The sequence below is a fragment of the Neophocaena asiaeorientalis genome, unplaced genomic scaffold (genome assembly GCF_003031525.2).
Source record: "Neophocaena asiaeorientalis asiaeorientalis breed wild unplaced genomic scaffold, Neophocaena_asiaeorientalis_V1.1 scaffold52, whole genome shotgun sequence".
Taxonomy (NCBI): Eukaryota; Metazoa; Chordata; class Mammalia; order Artiodactyla; family Phocoenidae; genus Neophocaena; species Neophocaena asiaeorientalis.
Genome location: NW_020173927.1, coordinates 463571 through 483073, shown reverse-complemented (window position 1 = coordinate 483073; position 19503 = coordinate 463571). Strand labels below are relative to the sequence as shown.

The following is a 19503-nucleotide window of genomic DNA, read 5'->3' as shown; positions in this document are numbered from 1 at the left end:
GCAATGTGCACGGTAGCTCAAGAAATGTATTTCCAATGTTAGCTATAATCTGCTCTTTCCTTAGGAACTTGGCCATGTAGAGTTTCACATGGCGAGAGAGAGAACTTATTTTAAAGACACGTTAAGATGAATTATAAAAAAAACTCAAATCAGTTTTGATAGAGTAATTATATTTATCATATAGTTACTTTCTGGAGTTAGCTGTAAGATAGGATTGGGGGAAATTAAAATAGTATTTTCAAAATGCAAGCCCATATCTTTCGAAATGACATCATAACCAATTAATTTCTTATCTTACTCTAATGACTGGGAGTGCAAATTAGATCTGATCATATGTTCTGAATCCTAACAGCTGACTGCTGTTACTCTTGCTTCAGTGTTAAAACCTTGAGAATTTACTGTGCATATATTTTGAATCTTGCTTCTTTTTTCAGTTTCCATGACATCGTAAGCGGGAATAGCCTTCATAGTAAACGTTCCATGTACTGTCCCTCAAAAAGGTGATGACTACCCATAATGGCATCTTCCTTACCTGGGACTTGCCTTTGCTGTAACAGGCCTTCTTGGTTGCTTCATCACACTCCCACTCCACAGCCTATAGGAAACACCAAAACGACAACAACTGAATAAAAGGACTTTGACTTAATAAAAGGGAAAAAAATAATGAGGCATCGGCAACCAGATTAGGTAGGGTGGGCACACCACGGCACCAACATTTTCATACTAACATAGAATTTACACCAAAAACATGGAATTCAGTCATGTGGGTTTATACTGAGCTTTCAAACTGAAGCATTTTAAAGGACTCACCCCCTAAGTATTTTCATCTGCGTAGTAATAACGTGCTTTAAAACTAGTCACTATGAGAGAAGCACACGCCCTGAGTTGGTGACTACTTCACTGATTACAGAAACACTCATTTCAGTAAAACTACGGAAGAGATTCATAGGATGCTGAAAAGAGAAGCCTTGAAACAAAATGATCTAAATTCTCATTTAGAGGTGTATATCTTAGTTTAATGGTCTGTCAGTTATCAATATTCACAGATAATGGAGCAAGAGTGATTTTGCATATCCTTACTCCCCAAAGACATATTTAAATGATGAATAGTCAATAAAATAAACAGCTCACGCAAAAGCCCATCTACTACTTCCTCCCAATGCCAATAATTTTTATACAGTTATTAGCTCTGGCTAAATACTTAGAGCCATGACTTTTAAATTTTTTCCCTCACTTTCCAAATCTAACTCATGCTGATCAGTGTGATATGCATTCTTTCACATCTGATGCTAACCCACAAATGGACCCGTGATTAGTTAAGGTAACATACAGAACCTACTTCACAGGAAGAAATGATACCTGCAAACATTAATGGCCAATATGTTGAGACTGTGAATCATATTTTGAAAAGATTTAAGTATCTGAGATATTTATCTTTTCCATTATTTTATGGAATGTGGACTTTTATAGGGCAAAAATGTTTTCTCCATTCTGTCCACCTGTTATTACAATTATGTTCTATCTTACTATTAGAGTTGGATTTCTGAAGAATTCAAGATTTCTGAAGAACCAGTTAAATCATTATCAGAAAAAATCGAAGCGAGGGACAATTTGCTTTTAATTTGGACTATTGTTACACAATAAACTAAACTAAGCCAAAAAATACTAATGTCAAATATTATGAAAGAGAATAATGCCTTCACTCTTACTTCTAAAAAGAAGGTTTTTGGATTTTGCTTTTTGCTAATTCTCCTAAACTGAGAATAACAAAGTCATATTAACACCATTATCTAATATCTACTGTTCTCCAAAGAATGTTACATAACAGAGATTAAAACGTAAAACGCTGCATCTTGCGTCTTATCTTACTTGGCAAATATGAATTCATAAGAAAAGTGTTCTAGAGAGAACCACTTCAGTGCCTTTCAAACAGAAACAATACTATAACTGTTTTCCCTTGTGCAGACTTAGAGATTTTTGTCTGTGTCAACATCTGATAAGAGAAGTTGTTCATTCTTCCTGTGATGTTTTCCCGTTCATAATGTTTAATGGCAACAATAAGGTTACAGCTAATTAGCATCTAATGCAAACAAATGACTTGAATTCCTTACTAGAATGACAGATACTTTTATGAGAAGTGATGATACCTCCAGAGAAGAGATAAGAACTTCATGTACAGTTGCATAATTATATATTCCCATGAAGCACAGATAAAACAAGCGCACTGCTGTTATTCTGAGTGGAGCTTTCCTTTAGCAGATCTCTGTATAAAAGCTCATTCTGTTGTTTTCATTTAAATAGAGATATTCATGCCTTCGCCCTTACTTAAACTCAAAACAGAATTGATACACTATGATACATTCTTTAGCAAAGTACACCCCATAATAACTTGGATTTTATATATTATCAAGAGGATATAGAGTTATATATTACAAGGAGGAATTTGTGCTCTATAATTACTAGGAAAATTATTAAGTGAAATGATTTAGATAATGAGGAATTCCTAGTGGCTCTCACTGGTTTACTGATTTTGTTGAAAGCTAAATAGTAATGCTGCCTTCAGTAAACTTAAGAGCTGCAAGGGGCAGAGTTAGTCCCAGAGTTACAAGAAGAATATTTATCAAATGCCATCAAAATTCTTCAAATCCTTCTGCTGAAATGGTAAACAATCAGCTTCCCAAGTCTGCCTAATGTCCAAGTAACCTTTGCATTTTCAAGATAAACACTGGCCAAGGATTGGAAGGGGATAGTAAGACAAAAAAATGTGAGAGCTCTCAAAGATATTTCATTGCTTTATCCAGTTTCGCCAGAAAGAGCAACTGCTCACACAAGTTTATTAGGCTAACAGAAAATAGGAAAAATCTTATAGATTTTTCTGAAGACGGTTATTAAAAGTAGCAAAGTTACTTTCCTGAGGCATTTTTATTACAATATATCAACTTTCCAGTAATGTTCAAATCCAGAATTCATTAAAGACCATGATTGTATAGCTTTTCTGTTGATTCACTTTCTACCTGACTAGAAGGCAGGATAAAGGGAAATTATGTTAAGAATGGAACTGAACTACCTATTGTAGCTGAACACATGTGATTGGATGTCACAGAATTTGAAAAACAATGGAGTAGGAAAATGTGTCTTTTCAAGATTGGCCTAAAACTGGGTGTTCCAGATGAATCACCTACTGTCTGTTCACTCAGCAAACTAGATTTTACCTATTTGACCACTTGGCAGCAATGGAGAAAAACACTTTCTCTAGAGAGAAATCTGAATATCAGTGGAACTCTCCAGTACCAGATTTCTCAAAGTTACTCAATTACTCTGTTTGAATTAGATTATGTTTTAAACTGGTCACAACTTTTCTTTATTCCACAAGATGTATTCTAACCAATTAAACTTCTTTAATCCAGCCTTCTTGTTCTATTCTCAGTGGAGATTCACTGTTATTCTTTCATGCATCATAATTTTGGAACAAATCTCACTGCTGATTTATGAAGCCATCTTTCTGGTTGACTCCTTCTAAGACACTTTTCTACCCACCCAAACCTATGTTTATGACAGTCCAAACGAAGGCTAGGGCTTCCCTGGTGGCACAGTGGTTGAGAGTCCGCCTGCCGATGCAGGGGACACGGGTTCGTGCCCCGGTCCGGGAAGATCCCACGTGCCGCGGAGCGGCTGGGCCCGTGAGCCATGGCCACTGAGCCTGTGTCTCCGGAGCCTGTGCTCCACAGCGGGAGAGGCCACAACAGTGAGAGGCCCGCGTACCGCACACACACACACAAAACCCCAAAAAAACAAAGGCTAAGGGGTTCTACATTCTACATTTCAGATCTCAATGCAACACCCATGATCTTCTATCCTGGGGATTAAATCTTTAATTTTTGTCATCTCTTGTCTTTTTCTATTGCACCAGAGCCTAGTAGAGAAAAAGAACCTTAATTCTCTACTCCATTCTGTATTTACTTTATTATCCCCTTCATTATATTTTTCAACAGCAGACACGTAGCAGTGATAATGTGGTTACTTGGATATCCAAAGGCAATGAGTTTGAAACATCAACGTCTTAAAAGACACAGAGTTTCCTGTTTGTGGCACAGCTTTATTTTGTCTGTAAATAGTTAGAAATAACATCTGTGCTATTCAATAATTTGCAGAGGTGTTGCTTTACACAAATGCACTCACCATTCTCTCTTTCACATAATAAATATTCATTCAATACCTACTAAGTGCAAGACACTGATAGATAATGAGTGATAGAAGGAAAAACACACATACAGATAATGTTTGCACACATCAGATATTAGTCTACAATAAAATATAAGTGAATTCCATCAGCCTAGATAACATCATGCTAAATCTGAGAATGCATCTGTGGTCCTTTTCATTGTTGCAGTAGCCACGTTCATCTCAGAATCCAGTGGGACACTGGAACTAACAACATCATCAACTTTCAGGAATTGACAGTGCTATGGACAGACCTAAAAGGAAAGTGAGTAGGTTTACAGAAAATCATTTTATACCTGCCGAAACCCTGGGGATGTATGGAAGCACCTACTGTTTCATGACACAGCACACACCTCCCTGTTGTGTGCACACATTTGCTCAGGTTATGATAAACAGAGCTGGGATCTCAGGAGTAAATCAGATGTGAGAAAGAAAAAGATTGGCTCCTTTTATGATCGAGTTACATACATATAAATCCACAGTTCTCGGAAGTATATAAACAAAGTTGTGTATTACCACATTCTGCAGCGAGAGAAGTTAATTAGACAGGGACCAGCAAAGGCAGATACTGTTCATAAAAGTGAAGAGAACAACATTCTAGGCAGATGGGCCAGTACTCTTGCAGCAGATGGCTTTGCTAATTAGATACTGGCAAAAGATAACATTAAAAAAAAAAACTAGTTTAATTACACAGTGCCAAAAATTAACAACCACCTGAGGGCTTTTTTTTAATACGTTTGCATTCATATTCTTATGGCATGGATTTCTGTGAAATGCTGGAGAATGTTAAATTGTCATGGCGATTATAAACAAATTGCCGGGGAATGTGAGACTGTATGTGTTCAAAAGAGAAGCAGAGTGCAAACGAGCCAGAACTTGAAACAATTGTGATTTTTATGTGACCTGACTCAAGTGTCAATCTAGTTATCCTTGAGCAAAGGCATCTTCTTTGCTAATGGCTTTTAGTGGTCACACATGATGGGTTCAAAACAAGTGGCACTTGGGAATTCCCTGGCGGTCCAGTGGTTAGGACTCCACGCTTCCACTGCTGGGGCCCCGGTTTGATCCCTGGTGGTCGGGGAACTAAGGTCCCGCAAGACATAAAGGGGTAGAGTTGAGTCACTTTGGACGGATTTGTCCAGTTTGCCTCTCTGCCTTTACTCCTTAGCAGATATTGGTGTATTCGTTCACTTTTCATATCAATTTGCCATAACCCCTGCACTCATGCCCATGGCAAATATAGGCAAGTCCATTTCATTCTTACTGGTGGCCTCCAAATCAGAGAAGTGGAAGGGACTTTCATCATATCTTCTAACTACTGCTTTTTCTTTTTTTTAAACATCTTTACTGGAGTATAGTTGCTTTACAATGGTGTGCTAGTTTCTGCTTTATAAGAAAGTAAATCAGCTATATGTATACATATATCCCCATAACTCCTCCCTCTTGCATCTCCCTCCCACCCTCCCTATCCCACCCCTCTAGGTAGACACAAACCACCGAGCTGATCTCACTGTGCTATGCGGCTGCTTCCCACTAGCTATCCATTTTATATTTGGTAGTGTATATATGTCCATGCCACTCTCTCACTTCATCCCAGCTTACCCTTCCCCCTCCCCGTGTCCTCAACTCCATTCTCTACGTCTGCATCTTTATTCCTGTTCTGCCCCTAGGTTCTTCAGAACCATTTTTTTTCTTTTAGATTCCATATATATGTGTTAGCATACAGTATTTGTTTTTCTCTTTCTGACTTACTTCACTCTGTATGACAGACTCTATCTAGGTCCATCCATCTCACTACAAATAATGCAGTTTCATTCCTTTTTATGGCTGAGTAATATTCCATTGTATATGTCTGCCACATCTTCTTTATCCATTCATCTGGTGATGGACACTTAGGTTGCTTCCATGTCCTGGCTATTGTAAATAGAGCTGCAGTGAACATTGTGGTACATGACTCTTTTTGAAATATGGTTTTCTCAGGGTATATGCCCGGTAGTGGGATTGCTGGGTCGTATGGTAGTTCTATTTTTAGTTTTTTAAGGAACCTCCATACTGCTCTCCAGAGTGGCTGCAACAATTTACATTCCCACCAGCAGTGCAAGAGGGTTCCCTTTTCTCCACATCCTCTCCAGCGTTTACTGTTTAACTACTGTTTTTTGATTCTTACAAAACTGAAGTCATCCGACATTAGAGAAATATCTAACCTCAGGCAGTCCCATAAATATGTGTTATAACGACTTTTTAAATCCTTATATCAAAGCCCAAGATTTCCTTCCACAGAATGGTACCAAAGCAAACTTCCTTTGATCGCTGCTGGGGGGAGCTGCCAACCTGTGAAACGCTCATCGGGGCTTTTTGTTTTCTAATTGGGCTTTTTAAATTGAGGGCTGTTTTCTGTTTTTGTTTTCTTTTTAATTGAGCAGACAATGTATTAGATTCCTAGGGCCTTTGTAACAGAGCACTGCAAACTGGGGGGCTTTAAACCACGTAAATTTGTTTTCTCACAGTTCTCAAGGCTAGAAGTCTAAAATCAGCCAGAGTAGATTCCTTCTGGAGTCTCCAAGGGAGAAGAATCCCTTCCTGGCCTCTCTCGGCCTCTGGTAGCTGCCGGCCATCATTGACCTTCCTCGGCTTATAGAAGCATCACTGCAGTCCTCACCTCTGTCGTGACATGGTGTTTCCCCTGTGTGTCTCTGTCCAGATGTCCCTCTTCCTGTGAAAACGCTGGTGTTTGAATTAGAGCCCATTCAATTCAGTAAAACCTTATCTTAACTAATTACACCTGCAAAGACTCTGTTTCCTAAAAAGGTCACATTCTGAGAGTCCAGGTGAGCATGCATTTTGGAGGGATCCCATTCAACACAGTACAGACAGCCAGACATCGTGACGTAACGAATTCTGAAACTGACAATTGATAGCACACTGAGGGCCATTGCTCTGCTGCAAATTTGCTTCCAAATCTTACCAAAACACTGGTAACATTTTGTAAGACTTTGGTTAAGTGCTAACCACAGCGCTAGGTGCTTTCTATACGTTTACCTCATGTATAAGTCCCCCTATAATTTTATGTGGAAAATACCATTACGGTAATATTCCGGATGAGGACAGTGGCTAAGCCACTTTCCAAAAGCCACAAAAATAATAAGTGGGGCACCAAGATTCAAATTTGGTAACTTGGCGGGAAGCCTGGGCTCTAAACCACTCTCCCTTCACTGAAATTGTCAAAGTAAATGACCTTCATTACTGATTGTCACGGTTTCTTTCTTTCTTTTTCCCATAATTTAGAAAAATATATACCAAAAGCACAGAAGTGTGTGCACATCTAAGGTCAGAGCTGTAGGCATCCAGTAAATATTAATTAATCATAAAAGCCATCGATTCCCCTGTCATGGAATGTATTCATTTTTAAAGCCTCTGGACCCGTTCATGGTCCTAGTATTGATTTTAAAGGGGACGTGATTCATCTAATGAAATTCTAGAGTTAATAACTGTATGGCCAGGGTATGATATAAAAACCTTAGGTTGATTTTGTGAAATTACACAACTTGAATATGAGAACACGGTCTGCTCTTGACACAGCGCAACGTTGTGCTTTTAAAACGGATGTTGAGATACCATCCCCTCTCCGCCACAGCCCTCCAGGGGCCCTTCATTCACCTGGAGTAAAAGCCAGAGCCATCTGGAATGTTCTGTGAAGTCGAGCCGCTTATTTTCTCTCTCTCTGATTTTCTAGTACCCTCACTCCCACGCCCTGGTCTGATCCTCAGACAAGGCAGACCTGTTCCCTGGGGCTTGTGCACGAGCTAGTCCCATTTTCTGGGACCCACACCCGGCTAATGCCTGTGCCTCCTGCATGTCTTCGCTCAAGCGTTACCTCTTTACTGGGGCCTATATAATTATGTAGGACAAATGGCAATTGCTCTCCGCACCCCCTACTAGAAGGTGGCTTCCACTTGGACAGGCATCTTGTCCTTTTGGTTCACTTCTATGTCCCCAGGGCCCAGAACAATGCTTCACACACGAGAACTCAGTTGTTCAACAATCCACTTGCTGAATAAATGCATGAGTATAGAATGCTCTCCACGCGCAGCCTTGGAAGTGGCTCCAGGTGCCCCCAAGTGGAAGGGACAGGTGAGGCTTTGGAGCCCTTGAGCTGGCTGGGCAAGACTACCATGCCCTGCAAGGATTCCTCTTCCAAACCCTTCCCTGCATCCTGACAACAGGAAGAGAAACACCAAGGTCGGTGCAGAATCCACTAGAGCACGGATTTCCACACTTTTTCTGCAGAAGACTCATTTTGTTAAGTAAATTCTTATGCATAATCTCATATAAAAGAATGCAAAAGCGGTATTTACTAAATTCTTGTTATAAATAGAATGCAAGATGATAGCATTAAATCATTTAAAAAATGTGAGGCCAAGTGACCACTGAGTCATAGCACTCTCAGCATCCAGTCGTTTCGGCTGCTTACTTTTGAAATAATACTGATTTATACAAATTAAGTAGTGTTAAATAAGGTCACCTTGGAATCTCAGTTAATTTGGAGTAGAATTTGAAATGATAGCAATTTATTCCCTGCTCTACAATACCAGGTTATCCAGGTAATATACAGTAAAAGTTGCTTCACTGAGGACCGCCAATGCCTTAAAATTTTGTATATGGGGCTTCCCTGGTGGCGCAGTGGTTGAGAGTCCGCCTGCCGATGCAGGGGACATGGGTTCGTGTCCCGGTCCGGGAAGATCCCACATGCCGCGGAGCGGCTGGGCCCGTGAGCCATGGCCGCTGAGCCTGCGCGTCCAGAGCCTGTGCTCTGCAACGGGAGAGGTCACAACAGTGAGAGGCTCGTGTACAGAAAAAAAAATAAAATAAAAATGTGTATATGGTATACTTTAATGTAATTACTTTTTAAATAGAATTAAAACATACGCCATGCATAAAATCCCTTAGCATCTACAGACTTCCGGGGCTCCAGGAAGCATATTTGGTTCTAAGGAACCAAGCATCTTTGATAAACAATTTAAAGTGCTTGGAATGAACCTGAGGATGGAGAAAAACCAAAGTAACAGAAAATGAGTTCTAATAACCCTACTCCTGAACATCAGTGAGCCCCTCTAGATGATTTTGTGAAAAAAACGTGCATTAGGAAAGAGGCCAGTATCAAAGGACGTTATAATATCTGGTGTGATATTTAGAATTGTGATTTTCAGACACGGATGCACCAAACAACTGTTATCCTTCCAAAATGTTGCCATCAATGAAAGCATTGCTGGAAGGTAAGCCTAGTAAGAGCAGCTGCTCTGAGTTTCAAAGAAATTATTTTCATGGATCCAAGAGGGTTTGGTTTGAAAAATGGCATATTGTCCAATTTGTTAGCCTCAATGTAGGCAAAAGCATCTAATTACTAGAGAAATGACTAGTATTTTTATACATAAATTTGCTAAAGTGTTTTTATATAAAATCAATCAAGCATGGGATAAAAGTGTTGAAATCAAAGTGGACTGACTTCTCAAGGACAAACTCCCTAGCTGAATATTTCCCAAATGTCTGAAAACTGTTGCTTCTAATGCCAAGTTTTCAAACATACAGTTACATCCTCCATCACCCAGATGATGCAATTCAAACATCACAAAATTTGTTATGTTCAACAAAAATTGTCATGTTCACTAGAAATTAAACACATATATAATAACTGAATTAAAATCAGACATTGTAGCTAATGTAACATTTATTCTGCACATGCAGAGAAGTACCCTGAAAGGAATAAATTTATTATATAGTCATGAAAAATATCAGACCAAGCTGAGCTTTATAACACTACTTGAAGACTTTACAGGACAATGACAAGAGGTCTTGCAAAATAAAAAGTAAAAATATAGGAGGAACAGCATATTAGCATGGGATGCTCTGTAGGACCTCAGTCGACTGGAAGGGTAAACAACTTTGTGTAATTGATGTTGTGTTGGAAGTGTCTTCACAAAGCTAAATTTGTAGTATGGCTTTGACCAAAGCATTCTTATGTAGAGCACTTGACTACTGGCAGTCACATTTTAGATCCATTGGGAAACTGAAGAGAAACAATTCTGGCCCTGATACAGGAATGAGTTTCCCAGCCATACAACAAGATTTTATTTAGGAAGTTAAATGTTTTTTAAACAGTTAAAAGATTCAAAAGGAACTGCATCTCACAAATAACATGAAGGACCAAGGTTGTTATTTTGAGGCAACATGAAACAGACGTAGAAAAAGACTTCAGCAACCACCTCATGAAGATGCAGCAAATAAAGATGTAGACCCCTGTAATTCTTTGTCTGACTTAGAGTTTTATTTTATTGATGTTAAAAAATATTTTTGTCTTTTCAAGACACATTTGTGATGGTGTGTGCTAGGTTTCTCTTGCTGGAAGCATAAGGTCACTTTTATTGGGTTCATCAGTTTTGGTCCTATATTGTATTCTGGCTAAGTCCTAATGAAGGCATTCTACATGAACTGTGACCTTAATAGTCAACATAAATGTAAATATATGGATGTTTGTTTTTAATTTTTCCATCAATATTTTCTATCATTTTTTGAAACTAGCTTCATGAAAACAAACAATACTTCATACCCGATTCCTTTTCTCCATGGTTCTGAGTTAGAATGCGTTACTAGATTCACTGAAGTACTTATAAAGGCCAGATTATGGATCCTTACTGGGGAGTTATTTTATACGAACCGAACCACTCATAATTTTATTATTCATGCTATAAATGCTTGCTTCCTGAGATGCACCCTACCACTACAAAGATGGCCTTTACTTCAACTTCAGACCATATTGATCTATTTGCCAGATCACAAAATATATGGAAAACCCTTTTTAGCAGCCTTATTCAGCATCAGTTCCTTAAATTTTAGTTTGCAGCTGAGAGAAATGAACATTAAAATTTGTTTTCTGGTTTATAATATGGGCAGTTTCATTTCTCTCTTATTTTACATAAAATGTGTAACAGGGTGATATACTTCTGTTCAAGAAACATTATTTATAATATTACCACAACGTTAAAGGAGAACTTAATGAACATTATTGATATATTCACTTCCCAGTTAATATTTAACAGTCTCATAATTTTATGAATACCTGCTTGAACTTATGCAATCAAATAAATAATTCAGCATTCAACAGCAGTGTGTGATTTTGCCATTTATTTCTTCAAGAATTTGTCTCTCTTCTATAGTATAATCAGTTTATTTATGTGCCGGGGGAATATTATCATAACTGTTACTAAAGTCTTTGACGAGAAAGAGCTCTATCTCGTAAACAAGGCCAAAAGTGCTTCAAGTATCAGAATGAGAGCTGGTGATTTTTCTGACATATGCAATGTCTACGGTATTTGGATTGAAAATGGATATTTTTGTTATAATTTTACAATAACTTGAGATAAACATCACTCAGTTCTCCTTTACCCCTTTCCATCTGTTCTCAGTAGATCTTTTGCTCTGTGATTAGCCTGAGTTGGTGATTAATTGCCAGGTGTCGCAACTTTACACAGTTTTGTGTGAAGGAATTTGATTTTGATCTCTATGGCTCTGAGTAGCATCCACAAACACAAATCCATGTGTGTCTAGGGGTGGGGCATTGTCGGTAGATTTGAATAATGGCCCCTGCAAAAGATATTCATATGCTATTCCCTGGAACCAATGAATGCCACTTTGTAGGGCAAAAAAAGAACTTTGCAGATGTTAAATTAAATTAAATTAAGGATCTTGAGATGGGAAAATTATCCTGTATTATTCAGGTGGGTCCTAAATACAATCAAATGCTTCCTTATGAGGGAGGCAGAGGGACATTTGACAAACAGCAAGGAACAGGCAACGTGACCACGAGGCTGAGATTGAAGGCATGCAGCCACCCGAATCTAGAAAAGGCAAAGAAGAGATTCTCCCCTAGAACCTCCAGAGAGTGCGGCCCAGGAGACACCTTGATTTTAGCTCCATAACAATCATTTTGAACTCCTGGCCTCTATGAGAGAGGCCTTTATGAGAGAATACATTTCTGTTGTGTTAATTTGTGTTTGTGTTTGTGTTAATTTATTACAGCAGCCATAGAAAAATGAATGCAGACATAATTACACATGAATTACTCATATGCGCTGTGCGCACACGCACGCACACACACACACACACACACACACACACACACACACACACACAAGTGATTTTAATGTCAACAGGTGAAGAAATTCACCTCCATGTTTCTGCCAGACATCTGAGTTGGTCCCTGTACATAGGAAAGATGCAGTTTCTGTTATGCAAGGTCTGTTGGGGGGATACTTGCAGTGGTTTGGGGAGCGCGGAAAACGCCTGACCCACGTGTGGTTAGGGATGAATCAAGGGAAGTTTCCCAGGACGGCAAGGTTTGAGCTTGACTGTAGGAACTGACAGTGGAGGGGCAGATGTTCATGAAAAGGGGAGGAATCGGCCATTATGAAGGCCTGGAATGGGAAGAAAGTGTGTGTCTGTGTGAGGACCTGAGTCCCTGGGGCGGGGAACAGAGAGGGCCGTAGATTTCTGAGTTGGATGCAGCTCAGGACAGGCCTCACGAACCATGCCAAGGAGTTCAGATGTTTTTCCTGAACTACAGGAAGCCACAGATAAGATGTTAAGCGAGATGTTGGCATGGTGAGATCAGTAATTGAGAAAGAAGTCTCTGGGGATATGACAAGGCCTGGAAAGGAGCGAGGCAGGCGAACAGGAGATTGGCATAGAGGCCACTGCAGGCAACCAGAGGGCAGATGTTGAGGGCCTGAAATAAGCAGGGACAATGGGATACAGAAGAAGTGTTGAGTGACCAGCCACCTAGTTGTGGGAAGAGCATTGCCTGTTGAAAAAGTAGATGTGAGGGAGGGAGATGCCCACTCACCTGGCCAGACAACTGGTGGACGTCAGTAGCTCAAATCTGTCTAAACTATACTATGAAACTGATTCCACCCACTCCTCTGGCTAGGTCTGGGCTAAGCCCTATGCACAATTCTGGACTGCCTTCTTTCCACCCCACAAGTAACTCCCGTCTTAGAAAAATTACACTACATTTACAATGCCGTTTGAAGTAAAACATAAGAGAGCCATAAATCTACTATCAAAATAGAGAAGTAGTTGACAAAAAACCAAATTCATAGGATGCTTTGATCATCTTACTTTTGAATCAAACATACTTTAGTTCATTGGTAATAAATTCTGGTTTTTCAAAACCACCTAAAGAAAAAACAACAACAACCAGAAAAACCATATTCATCAGGTGAAAGGTATCACTAACGTTATAGGAATTCATAGTAGTTCAGTAAAAGAAATTCTTTTTCAAAGTCACACAATGACTTATTTGCTTAGAATTCTGCGTCCTGAGATAAGCAAGTGAGATGATATAAAAAAAAAATGACACAAACGGAAATGAAAAATGAGGGAAAACTTATAACCCTTGACTTACAGGACATTTAATAAAGCTCAAGAAGTTGAAATTCGTAAGTGGAAAAAATAAGGAAAATACAATAGAAAAGATCAAACTTTCACGTCTGTTAGGAAGATTTCTCTTCGATTGTCACATATGTGGAAAATTCTGAGAAAGAAACATGCTATTAAAAAGTGAAATATTTATTCACTTCTTAATCAGCCCGATTCAGAATTCACGCTGGAGTTTCAGGTATACTTGGGTTTCAATTATTATAACTCAATATCACCAGAGGAAATTTAATGCCATTTTTAGGGAACAATTTGGGCCTGACTGATTTTTCAAGTTGTGACTTTGAACGACTTCATCACTGCCGACCTTTTGAATCAGCATAGTGAGTTCAGCCAGACCCAGCAGACAAACATGTATGCAGAAAGCCATCAATCTGGAGCTGACACAATGTTACAAGAGGAGCAATACAACAGCAGAAACCAGGAATCAGACAATGAGTGACAGTAAAACACCCTCAAATACCTGCCGGAAAGATATATTGGGGAAAATATTCTAGAATTCCTGATGGGGATGATGTCTGCTGTTCTTCTGCCCATCACTCCAACACCCTGCCCTCACAATAGTCACATGAAGCAGGCACTAGTATCAAGTTCATCCTACATAGTAGATAAAAAGGTAAACAACGTACAAAGTTCTCCAAGCTATTAAGCAGATGACCTGGGATTTGAACCCAGGCCACCTGGCTTTAGCATCTCTGATGTTCGCCCATGGGCTATGGTCCCTTGTTTTAGAGAGTAGGGCACTAGGACGGCCCAGATTCCTGATACCTTTCTGCCTCACCAGAGTCCTATGCAAAGATGGAGTTTGCTTGCTTTGAACTTTTCAGAGGAAATAAAATGTGTTGCTTTCTCTTTGTAATAAAAAGAAGAAAGGCTCTTGGTGGGAAAATGGGAAATAAAATGATTTGGTTGAATAGATGATGCCTGTTCACTCCGTCTTTACCGAGATTTTGACAAAACCATTCCTAGTTTCAGCGTTGACTCCATACCATACATACTCATTCATTTGAACGCGGTGGCAAGCATCCCCCTGCCCGTCCCATTTGAGCTCTGAAAGGGCACGGAGAACACAGAAATAAATTTAATTGAGAATAGTCTATCACTCTGCAATTCTGTTGAATTATTCAAACTCATTTGAAATAATATTCAAGGTAAGACACAGAGCATATATGAGAGGATAAGTGTGTATATAATCCCGAGGAACCACGGGGCCTGGGGCACTCCTGGGTGCTTATACTCGCTGGGAGCTAGCCTAACTGGTCTCTCCTAGAATGTCACCCTTCCTTGTGTCCAAACAGTCTCAAGATGCCCCTTGCTGTCCTCTTACCAAAGGACCCAGCCCTGCAGAGTCTTCCTAAATGGTCCCCAGGTTGTCAACACTGCCACCATTAAAGGGGGAAGCCAAACCTTCCTCCGGAAGCCATCACACAGGCTGTATAAAGCACTGGCTCTAAATTTAGTATTTTCTAGCACAATCATACCCTAAAAAAGCCCTAACATCCCTGAAATAAGTGATGCTAACAGAGTTACCCTCCTCATTTCCTGAGGCCTACAGGTCTGATTGGGCTGAATAAGCGAAGCTGCCTTTTCTTACTTGTTTCTCCAAACAGGATCACTTTTTCCCGTACACGTCTATATGTGCCCTCACCCAAGGGAAACTGGTTTAATGGATTATGATGATGGATAATTAGGTCTCTTAATTATTTTCTCAGGATTATTGTAGCTGTGAAAATCAAGCCACGTACACATACATTCAAATAGCAATGATAAAATATTTAATTGCTTTTTAAATTTAGAAATGATATCTGGTTTGAGAACTATCCCTGTCCGAGTGTGTTCATCATTTTTCTTTGCATATTCAAAGACCCTTTCAACTATTTATAACCATTTTGATTGGGTTACCTTCTATGGTGGTCTGACAAATGTCATTTGTCATTGGTTAGATTTGTGTTCATGTTAATACACAATCTGGGTGATTCGACCAACATATAATGCTTAATTACCCAATTTTAATCGAATCTATTTAAAACATGGATGCAGTAAGTCCAAATGTGGCCTACAAAACCTCAGAATTTCACCTTTTCTAGATATCCGACCCTGGGTGTTTCTACATTTCATCCCTAGGGCTTCTCTGTCAGTTCTGGCTTTTCCTTTAAACAGTGACGAGTCTCAGGAGGGAGAAGCTCTTAGCTTCAGGACGAAGCTTTTACGTTGCCATTACATCAGTGATAAACAAAATTATCATTGCATAATAGTCCTAAGACGGCAATTCTCTTCTGATGCTTAACAACACTAAGGACGGTCATTGAGGCTTGTCTGTGTTTAATATGAATGAACTCGTGAAACAGGAAATACGGATAAAAGCCCTGTGTAACCCTTAATCATTTGTAATTAGTTCTATGCCAAGAACACACCCCTCCCCCAGACATGCAGTGTTAACTATCCAGTCATATTTCTACCTAACCCAGATTACAACTTGTAAACTTATTTATCTAATATTTTACTGACAAAGAATATTCTGTCTGTGACAGAATCTGGGATCCAACGGGCTCCTTTCCAAACCCTCCTGCAGTTTAGGAATTCTGAGCCTAGCAGAGGTGACGGAAAAGTCAAGAGTGATTATAACACAACTTGGGAAGTAAAAGTGTACCCCGGGAAAGCATGGAGAAAGGAAGACACTGGGTAGAGGAAATGGAGTGTCACACGAAGGAGCTCAGCCAGGCTCGCATCTGAGCAGGGTTGGAGGAAAAAGGGAGGCTCCTTGGGTAAATGAAAGGGGCAGATGCTTCCTGGGAGCAAGGCAACAGCATGTGTAAGGTCTGTGGGAAGTGAAAAGGCATCTCACGGTCACGGTCAGGGAACTGCAAGAACGCTGTACGGCTGAAGGCCCTGAGGGACGGCGGGGACCAGCAGGCTTTGATGCTGGAAAGAGAGAAAATTCAGACCGTGAAGTTTCTTAGATGATGCAGTTTGAAAACAGACATGTTTACATTTAAGGGGTTTAAGTAGGAAAGTAATATAATAGTTTACCTACATTAAGACATTACTCACAGTATGAGGCAGGGGAAACTAAGGCACGGAGCATTGCAAACAACTGACCAAAGTCAGGAATATGATCAGATAAGCAGTTCAGAAATTGACTGAGGAAAACGGATTGAAAAAAATGAGAAAACAGAAAACAACTCATGAAAGAACATTACTTAGTTTAAGCCCATGGAGGATAAAGCGAAGAGGCCAAATTCAAGAAGCCTGAATAAGGCAGAATCAGGTGTAGAAGTGGGCAGAATGTACAAGTACAGGCTCCATAATGGAGATGGGAAATACCACAGACATCGAGTGCTGTGGACAGAATGTCTTGAGTCTGTTGTCTGAGATCAATTTGAGGTGCTGCATTCAAATGGTGGTGGTGCTATGAAAAAGTATTCTATTGTTCAGAAAAGAAGCTGAATTGGAGGTAAAGACAAAACGTTGTTTATTTTGAGCTTTATATTGTCCTTGCTTGGGAACACAGAGGCTATAGTGATATAAGAGTGGCTCAGAGGTTGTGATTTGGCTGTTGTTTTGTTCTTTTCTGGGAAGGGAATGGAACAAGAAGTTGCAATAGCTTACACAATCATGAACCTGCATTCCACATGCTGATTAACAGGCAGGGCCCATGCCCAGCTGCCGATCGTATTACCGTTATAACTGAGGATAAACCAAGACCCTTGTGTGAAACACTCTTGTTCAGAGTGAGAGATGAGTTACTGGAACACAAAGACACATGGCCAGAGCACGGTGACATTACGATGAAGAAAACTCAGTGCAGGTTGTTCTTCCACAGAACAGAGTGAAGCGTCCATCACAGCAGTTGACTGCCTAAGCGTTTTGTTAATGACTTCTCAAAAGCATTAGAGACTTGACCTCTCTTTTCTTCTAGAACCACCTTCTCCCCACGCTCTTCGACTCTTATTGTCAAGGCTGTCTTCTTCACTCACTAGTTGCTTCTTCTCAGCTTCCTTTTTCGGTTCTTCCTCTGCTGTGTTCCCTCCAAATGGTGGCCTGCCCCTGGCATCTGCCTGGCACTCTCATCTTTCCTTCTTGAGGACGATGACCTGGTCCCATGATGGTGAAAACCATCAGTACAATGTCTCTCCATTCCTATCCATTGCCAGGAACTATTCATTCTTCTAACCCTCTCTTGGATATATCCCTCTCTTGGGATAATCAAAAGGGGTCTCCAGCTGAATGTATCCACATCACCATGCATGTTTTCCTTCAGTGTGTCCCAAATTGTTTCTCCCCACGGTGTTCCCATATCACTACCCACTCAGTTGCTCGAGTAAAAAATATATGAGCCATCCTTGATTCCTTTTGTTTCCTCATTGCCAACATCCAAGCCACCAGCAAATCCTATTGACTGTAACAGATATAAAAAGATATCAACCCATCCATTCCTTTACCAGTATCTCATGTCTAAACTGCTGCAACAATTTCCTAACTGGTGTTCTTCCTCCAATCTTGCCCCATTATAACCCCTTCTCTATACCTCAACAAAAAGTATCTTTTTAATATGAAAATTAGACCATATTTAGTACCTTCCTGTGGCTTTCCACTGTACTTAAAATAAAACCCAGAGTCCCTGGCCTTGTTCACACACTTCATGAGATTTTACCACCACTTCTCTGACCATGTGATACCATTCCTCTGCCCCTTGACCACTAGAAATCAGTAACTCGAAACTTCTTTACATTCCTTTGGCTCACCAAGGTCATGCCCTCTTCTGGTCCTTTGGATCTGCTGGTCTCCCCTTCCAGAAATCTCCTCTCCTCACCTCTGCCTGATTCCCCATCATTCAGACATTACCTCAAACATCGCTTTCTAAGGGTGGGCTTTTCCTGACCACCTTATCTACAGAGCCCCACAGACACTACCTATTGTATCACTGCATTTGATTATCTAATACTTTCCTTAACTATCAATTGAGTAAATGTTTGTCTCCAATGGTTATCAAATTTCTAAGAGAAGAAAGTCCTTCTCTCTGGCTCACCCCTTTACTCCCTGCATTCAGAAGTCTGCCTGCCACATAGGACATCCTGATAAGAAAATATTGAAAGAAAAAATGAATCTAGGAGTTCAGGAAGGCACAATGACTTTGCCTTTGAAACTTTCCAAACAGAAGATAAAATTTTGTTTTGGCGTGGCACGTGGGATCTTCGTTCCCCAACCAGGGATCAAACCCGTGCCCCCTCCAGTGGAAGCATGGAATCTTAACCACTGGACCATCAGGGAAGCCCCTGGAAGGTAACAATTTTAAGGCAAAAAACCTCATTGCATTTGTTATCACGTGACCTTGTTTCAAGACCATAGGTTTAAGATGAGTGTGAAGTTTAGGCAAATCATTTTGCACATCTATATAATGGGAATAATAATCCCTGTTTTTCTTGTTTCAGTAGATTGTTGTAAGATGTGAAGAGATGGATGTGAAGCTCTCTATTAACTCTAGGGCAAAGTAAGTCAGTAGTAGCTGGGCCTGGGATCTTCTGTCTTCATTAACCATTGGAAAGCTCATTCTTGTACTGATGGGTTTGCTGCCCATTGAGTGGGTGTGGCATAACCAGCGTGGTGGCCATCACCACCTGGCCCTGAAGAGTTTTGCATCTGGCAAGAGTATTTGCATCAGAGAATAACTCCTTTGCAAGGTAAAAAACACAGAGAAAACTTCTTAGCTGTCATCTCTATAACTTCCTCATAGCAGCCTGTAGTAAGACATTCAGATTGCTCTACAGATGAAAATCAGCTCACTTTTTGCTT

At 40.0% G+C, this 19503-nt stretch overlaps 1 protein-coding gene across 2 annotated transcripts in view; it reads right to left on the bottom strand.

Moving 5' to 3' along the window:
• Positions 1-19503, bottom strand: part of SEMA5A (semaphorin 5A) — a 346899-nt gene that overhangs the window by 171441 nt on the left and 155955 nt on the right. For both annotated transcript variants that reach the window (XM_024752519.1, XM_024752520.1), the window contains exon 5: positions 533-595. In XM_024752519.1, coding sequence (XP_024608287.1) covers positions 533-595 — 63 coding nt within the window. The remainder of the gene's footprint in view (positions 1-532; positions 596-19503) is intronic.